Here is a 7,644-nt window from a genome sequence, read left to right on the forward strand (position 1 = left end):
GTGGGCATGGGTGACACTGAAAATTGCTCTTAATAGATTGACATTGACCCCATTTCTTCAGAGCAAACTGGTGTCTAGTTACCTCTATTTTAGCCATAGTGGAGCACAGACAATTAAGAATGTGTCCAGGTGCCATCCTTAGGGTCCCAGATCTGACTATAAAACCGTGAGCTGGCTCGAGAAAAACCTACCCCACACTTCAAGTGGGATTATGTGTGTTTGTGACATGCGTCTTGTGCAGTAGAATCAGTGCTTTGAAAAAGAGTCTCTCTTCCCAACTCCCCCCTCCAGGATTAACTAAGAAGAGTGATTGTCCCGGAGACTGTGGTCTATTGTGTATCGTTTCATGGGGATTTTATATCCGTAATCCCATGAGTGCTTTTCCCTGTACAGTGGACATCTGATGAATGGCCACATTTTATAGTATATTATATAAAGGTATTTATTGTGCTGCCTGTCATTCCTATTGCTTTTTCTAATATAGAGGGTCTGTCGAAACCCATAATCAAGATAAGGCCTGGGACCCTAGGCCTATCCAAGAGTTAGTCAGGAAGTTAATGTGCAGCCCAGGGATGGCAGATTAATTCATAAAAACCTTACCTTAAAGTTGTGGTTTTCAGACTTCATTTTTTTTTAAACTGAGGAACCTTTGTCCTCTGCAATCATTAAAATAAAACCCAAAGTGTCAGAAGAATGTGTAGCTGCTGCGGTCTGGAGCAAGAGCAGGGGGTGGGAGGGCGGGGTGTGCTGGGGGGAGGCTGGAGACCTGGTTGCTCTAAGAAGGCTTTTCCCGCAGCGTCTGAAAATGCGAGAAAGGTGTGATACCGCTGTGCTGTGTCACCGTCACGGAAACGCACAGTCAGCAGCAGAAACGTAGAAAAAAGTCTTTCTGATGGTGTAGACACTATCCTGAAACATTGGGGTAAAGTGCCGTCTTGTAGCTCGAAGTGCCTGTCAGAGGAACCGAGCAGTGAATTTTGAGGGAAAGCAAATAACTGCCTTCTAATTCGGGAAGTTCTGAAACATTCTCATAATTTAGGACGTATCTCCCTAGGACCTGTTAACACTGATAGCCATGCCCCTAGTACTTACAAAATTAATTCACCAGGAAATCCGTTTCCCCAGATATATGATGATGAGGGACTGTTGGCATGCGGTGCCCTCCCAGAGGCCGACATTCAAACAGCTGGTAGAAGACTTGGATCGGATTCTCACTCTCACAACCAATGAGGTAAGAACCTTCCAGAACCCTGTGGTCCTTTCTTGGGAGGCCGGTGTGGCTTTTTCAATGCAACCTCCCCTGTCAGAGTCTGGGGTAGAGATTAGGGTCAGGCAGTTAAAATATGTGTTCCTGATTTTTCTCAGAACTGCGTTTTGAGAGTTCTGACTCATGAAACCAGACCAAGGGCCCGACTTGAGGCTGCCCCTCTCTGTGGCCTTTGGGTGGTGGGTCCAGGCTGTGGTGCGCTGGACAGTGTGGAGGCGGAAGAAATGGTCAACAGCAGCATTTGGGTTTGTGCGTGAGGGGCTTGGGTTTCTGTGCTGCGTGGATTCTGTGCCCTAGTCATTAATGTAGGAGCCGCTGACGTTCCGTTACTGGTGGGCTCCATTGGAAGCAGTGAAGTTCTGCCATTCTAGCGCAGTCCGCCATGACCCTGTCCGCCATGATCCCGTCTGGTAATGGCGCAGTCCGCCATGACCCTGTCCGCCATGATCCCGTCTGGTAATGGCGCAGTCCGCCATGACCCTGTCCGCCATGATCCCGTCTGGTAATGGCGCAGTCCGCCATGACCCTGTCCGCCATGATCCCGTCTGGTAATGGCGCAGTCCGCCATGACCCTGTCCGCCATGATCCTGTCTGGTAATGGCACGTGGCATGTGGTCTCCATCTACGTGTATGTGAATGTACACACAGTTTCATGTAATGAGGGATTTGTGATTTTTCTTTTTAAAGATTTATTTATTTGAGAGAGAAAGAGCGAGAGCGCCAGCAATGAGAAAGGGCAGAGGGAGAGGGAGAGAGAGAATCCCCAGCAGACTCCCTGTTGAGCCCAGAGCCTGACGTGGGGTTCGATCTCACCACCCTGAATCACGTCCTGAGTCAGAATCGAGTCAGAAGGTTAACTGACTGACCCACCCAGGCACCTCGGGTCTTGTGATTTTTAAGTGAAAACTTAACACCTTTTGTTAAAATATTTTCTATAAAATATTTATAATCTGTACCAATGAAAGAAACGCTCTTCTGTCCCTCTGAGTTTACTCATGGTAGTGCTTGCTGCAGCGCGCAGATAGAGTGGTCTCTGTGGTTGTAGAGTGTGTGTGATCTGAGCAGGAAAGATGATAAACGCATCAAGGTCGGAAAAATCCCATGAAAAAATTGTTAATGAACGATTTTGAGTTTTTTAATGAGTGTGCAGCAAGCAGTCTTCCTTCAAACAGGAAAAAAACTCCCCCAAACCCAGTTATCTTAACAACAACAAAAAGAGGTTAAAATTGCTGGAATAAAAATTATACATTTAATGTATTTTTAAATACATGTAATAGCTTTAGAATGATTTAAAAAAATAGTCAAATGTTGTGATACGAAGCCTTAAGCCAGCAACATTATCTTGTGCGTCTGACTCTAGCTGGTAAAAGGAGAGATTGCGTTTAAATGAGTACAGCTGACCTTCCGAAGTTGAAAGGAACAGTTCAAGGGGAAAGAAAGCAACTTTCTTCTCCTGCCAAAATTGTTGTTTCTAGTGTGAGTTCCTTTAACCCTAGACTTGGAATCCACTGATACCCCTCTTCTTCCCCTATCAGATCTGAACATTTATGGCTGCATTTAGAAACTAGGAAAGCAATAATGTTCCATTTTAATGGTCCTAAGTCCATGCTCAATGCTCTTTATTTATGTATTTATATTTAAAGTGGGCCCATTCATACTGAAATTTACATCTAGCATCCTAACATAAAAAAACAGAATGCCATATTGTCTAACGGATATAAAAATCGAAGTTTCTTTCCTTCTGAAAATCATTACCATATGCTTGAGAAAAATGGTTCCATTTAGGACAAAATTTCATTTTTATCATTGTAAGCAAAAAGTTCTCTTTTGATGTGGTGGGCGTGTTTGTTTCCAGTTGTGCGGTTAATGCTGATGTTGTTGGAACTGACACATCCCCCCGTTCTCGGATGGGGACTCTTTCCCTTGCCAACGCTGGTGATGAATTATAGTGGTTTTTTTTTTTTTTTTTAATTTTTTTTTGGGGGGGGTCTTTTAACATGTAGGGTTGCCAACATTCTGCGGGCTCTTTTCTGATAACACTGGGGCTGGTTGTGCTGTGGTCTGCACTTTTTGCCTCCCCTCTCAGCAAAACCACACATCCTGGAATGTCACTGGCCTCAGGGTGTGGGAGCAGAACCACCCCAGTGTGTGAGCCTGGTGGTGGCAGCGAGACCCAGAAGTTCCTCAGTTTAGAAATCTTTCCATAGTTTCAGAGCGTCTGTGAATCTCTTTGGTAAAGGGTCAGATAGTAAACATTCTTTATTTTTGTGAGCCAGACTGTTCAGTTCTGCCATCAAGGCGAGGAAGCAGTTGTGGACGATATGTCAGTGAGTGTGTCTGTGCCCTGGGTAAAACTTGATGGACCCTAGCATTTAAATTTTATATGAATTTTATGTCCTTTTATGCTAATTTTAATGCTACGAGATATTATTCTTTTGATTCCCCATCCCACCCTACCCCTTGAAAAATGTTGAAGAACATTTTAGTTCATGTTTCACAGCATGTTTTAACTCAGGGGCCATACAAGACCAGGCAGTGGGCTCTCATCTTGCCCTAAGTTGGAGGAAATGTTATCCTGGGTCCTCCAGTCGGCTCTCTTCCGCAGCGACCCCAGCAGAGGCTGTAGGGAACAGAAGAGCCCCTTTTTGAATTTCAAACTTTTCTTTAACAGTCCATTATGGATTTAACATACACGAGTACATCCGAGCCTTTTCTGAACCTGTTTACATTTTCAACTCGGAGAGCTTCTGAGAGTAATGAATTACATCTGTGAAATTACCCGCTGAATGGAGACAGATTCCCCCTAAATTATCCTAGAAACTGCAATAGTAAAATGTAATTCGTAAAATAAATATTCATGGTCTCAACTATTTAAAGGGGTCCCCGGAATCCATAACACCTTATAGTTTTTGTTTTTGTGTTTTCATTGTGCGGGGGCTCGGGTTTGAACCGTGTGCTCTCTCTCGAGGAGGCCGTAGCAAGCCGCTTGCTTGGGTCTGTGCGAGTGGACGGGAGTGCTCGGCATTTTCCCATTCCCTCCTTGCCTCTCGTTTATTCATGATGGATTGAAGAGTTAAGGGCAGCCTAGGGTCAATAAAAGCGGGGTCTCGAGGAGGTCTTTGCGGAGAGCCTAGGGTGGGGGGGTGCTGGGTCTCTGAGTCGTCAAGGGGTGCCCCGTCCTGTCTCAACTCCAGTAGAGCACCTCGAGAACGTGCATTTGAAATAAAAGTCTTCTCTTCCCTTCTTTCAGGAATACTTGGACCTCAGTCAACCTCTCGAACCGTATTCACCTTGTTATCCTGACCCGAGATGAAATAAAACGTCTCTCTTCCCTTCTTTCAGGAATACTTGGACCTCAGTCAGCCTCTCGAACAGTATTCACCTAGTTATCCTGACACAAGGAGTTCTTGTTCTTCAGGAGACGATTCTGTTTTCTCTCCGGACCCCATGCCTTACGAACCCTGCCTTCCTCAGTATCCACATGTGAACGGCAGTGTTAAAACATGAATGAGCTTGTCCTTCTGTCCCCACACAGGACGGCACCAGGAACCTAGCCACACTGAGCAGGGAGGCCACACCTCCAGGAGCTTGTGGGCTCTGCTTGTATATATGGATCAGAGGAGTAAATAATTGGAAAAGTAATCGGCACACGTGTAAAGAATTTATACAGTTGGAAACTTGTAATCTTCACCAGGAGAAGAAGAATGTTTCTGGGGCGGACCATGGAGTGCCGTGGGCCACCACGCGCCCGTGACCCGCTGTGGGTACTGGCTGCGGACCGGCTGGACTCAGGGCAGACTTACGTTCTGCCTTCCTTGTGAATTTTGTAATAATTGGAGAAAATATATGTCAGCACACACTACAGAGCACAATTGCAGTACATAGGTGCTGGGTGTATGTAAATATATTCAAATTATGTATAAATATATATTATATATTTACAAGGAATTATTTTTTGTATTGATTTTAAATGGATGTCCCAATGCACCTAGAAAATTGGTCTCTCTTTTTTTAATAGCTATTTGCTAAATGCTGTTCTTACACAGAATTTCTTAATTTTCACCGAGCAGAGGTGGAAGATTACTCTTGCTTTCAGGGAAAATGGTATAACATTAATTTATTAACGAATTGGTAATATACAAAACAATTAATCATTTATAGTTTTGTGGGGTTTTTTTTTGTTTGTTTTTGTTTTGTAATTTAAGCGGCATTTCTATTGCAGGCAGTACATCGGACTAGTTAATCTACTGCTCGGACTTAACTAGTTATCAGAGTCTTTGAAAAGAGAAAATATTTACAGAATATGACTAATTTGGGGAAAATGAAGTTTTGATTTATTTGTTTAAACTCTGCTGTCAAATGATTGTTCTTACACCATCAAAATGCCAATAGGAAACAAACCCGTTCATGAGAGAGTATTTTGTTTTGCTGTGCAGCTCTGTCACTGGGCCCATGGAACATTGAACTGGACTTCCCAAGACAAATGGTACCAGCGTTCTCTTAAAAAGATGCCTTAATCCATTCCTCGAGGATGGACCCTTAGTTGAGATGATAGCAGACTGCACTCCTCTCCGGCAGCTGGCCTTCTGCCCTGAGTTGCACGTTAATCAGATTAGCCTGTATTCTCTTCAGTGGATTTTGATAATGGCTTCCAGATTCATTGGCGGTAGAGACGCCTTTTAGAATCTTCACGTCTCATGGTAGAAATTGAAACACTGAGTTGTTCTGCTGATGGTTTGTGGAGACACTTCCATCTTTTTAAGGGATTGCTTCTGTCTAATTCTGGCAGGACCTCACCAAAAGGCGGGGCCTCATACCCACGTCAGACACAATGTTGCCACGTCCTGCGTTCTGTAGGAAAGTATCATGTTTTGCTTTGGCAATACTTACTCACTTGGCCGTAGCCATGCAACATGAATGCAGATTACACTGATTCTACTTGTTACGAAATTGGAGAAAGTATTTAATAAAACCTGTTAATTTTTATACTGACAATAAAAATGTTTCTACAGATATTAATGTTAACAAGACAAAATAAATGTCACGGAGCTTATTTTTTTAAGACTCGTGTCTCACCAAATGGTTTCCTGTGCTTGGAGGTGTTGACTCGGTGCTGTTCGGTATGATCGCCTGAAAGGCGGAGCTGGGAAGGTTGGTTGTTGGCTACAAACCGGTGACTTGCCGCCGGGATTGGCCAGGACCAGCGGGACCTGGGACAGGTGGATCCGGTGGAAAATCAGGGGAGGTTGGGTTAAGCTCGGGCTCTGTTGCTTCCTGGGGCCCCTGAAGATACCGTTGTGTCTTTCCGGGCTTTAACTTCTAGAAAAGGAAATGGGGATGGCGTGGACGAAGCCTTGCCAACGGGCAGGTGTGTGGAGGATGGCAGCTGCTGTGAGAGGAGAGGTTCAGGCGATCGGGAGACTAGGGAGGGACCTTGCAGCCTGGTCAGGCTGGCTGCTTCATGACCTGCAGAGGGTAGAACTGGCCTCAACATTTCAGAAAGAAAGCTTGAACACATTTTAAAATAATTTGACCTATTTCCAGGCCACCAAGGAGCTGAAGAGGGAAATGGTGTTTTGCCTGCTAACAATGTGAATTTATGATTCAAGGTCCCCTTATATCTGTTTGCCAGCCTCCGTATCAGAAAACGGAGACAGAAATAGCCTGAGTTTGTCCAAACTTCAGCCGGGCTCTCAGAACCGTATGGTTAACTAGTGCCGTGTTGAGGCTCTTCATTGGGTTTGAGGCCATTGGTCGTGGGACGAGGGTCTGGCCAGCCGTTTGGAGGGTGGCGCACTGTCCTGGGGGTTCAGTGTTTGCCAACCTCCTACGCTACCCACCGTTTATTATCGGTAGAGCAGAGTTAGAATCCCACTCGAGATAATGTGACTTGAGAAAATAATTGGAAGCCGCTTTTAATCACCTGCGTGCAGGATGCGGATTCTGCAGCCCGCTGGGCATTTTCCCTGGTGGGAGGGCTTGCTGGTGCTGCGGGTGCGTTTGAAGCCAGGCTCCACGTCTGTGCGCTGCTGCTCGGGGGAGATCACTGGGGCGCATTTTATGCTTTTGAGACTGAAGGGGCAGTTGATGGCTTTCCAGGAGACCATGTAGATTAGAAGCGTGTGCGGGCTGTTGGCCATTTGGCTTTGAAATTATTTGGAAAGATCTGACATCCAGGGGAAGAAGGCAGTATGGGGCATGAGAAGAATGAGAAATACTTCCTTTTGGAGTCCTGGCCCCAAATAAATAGATGGAAGCAGGGTGTGATAGGCTCCTGGAGCTTACGGCTTCCCCACCGGCCCCCCGACCAGACCTGAGGAAATTAGCTGGACCACAGTGTGTGATTGGCTCTGTGATGTGAGATCAGTTCGTTTACA

General features: G+C 45.3%; 1 protein-coding gene across 20 annotated transcripts in view; it reads left to right on the plus strand.

Moving 5' to 3' along the window:
* The window catches only part of FGFR2 (fibroblast growth factor receptor 2), a 101,200-nt gene extending 94,871 nt beyond the window's left edge, over positions 1-6,329 (plus strand). For 9 of the 20 annotated variants that reach the window (XM_045803288.2, XM_045803290.2, XM_045803289.2 and 6 more), the window contains 2 exons: positions 1,126-1,231; positions 4,803-6,329. In XM_045803288.2, coding sequence (XP_045659244.1) covers positions 1,126-1,231; positions 4,803-5,021 — 325 coding nt within the window. In that variant the 3' untranslated portion in view covers positions 5,022-6,329. Of the gene's footprint in view, positions 1-1,125; positions 1,232-4,517 lie in introns of all 20 variants that reach the window. The other 11 variants (XM_045803293.2, XM_045803294.2, XM_045803295.2 and 8 more) reach the window with 2 other exon arrangements.
* Positions 6,330-7,644: the final 1,315 nt, after the last annotated feature.

The sequence above is a fragment of the Ursus americanus genome, chromosome 6 (genome assembly GCF_024610735.1).
Source record: "Ursus americanus isolate L20-20 chromosome 6, mUrsAme1.1.p, whole genome shotgun sequence".
Classification (NCBI taxonomy): domain Eukaryota; kingdom Metazoa; phylum Chordata; class Mammalia; order Carnivora; family Ursidae; genus Ursus; species Ursus americanus.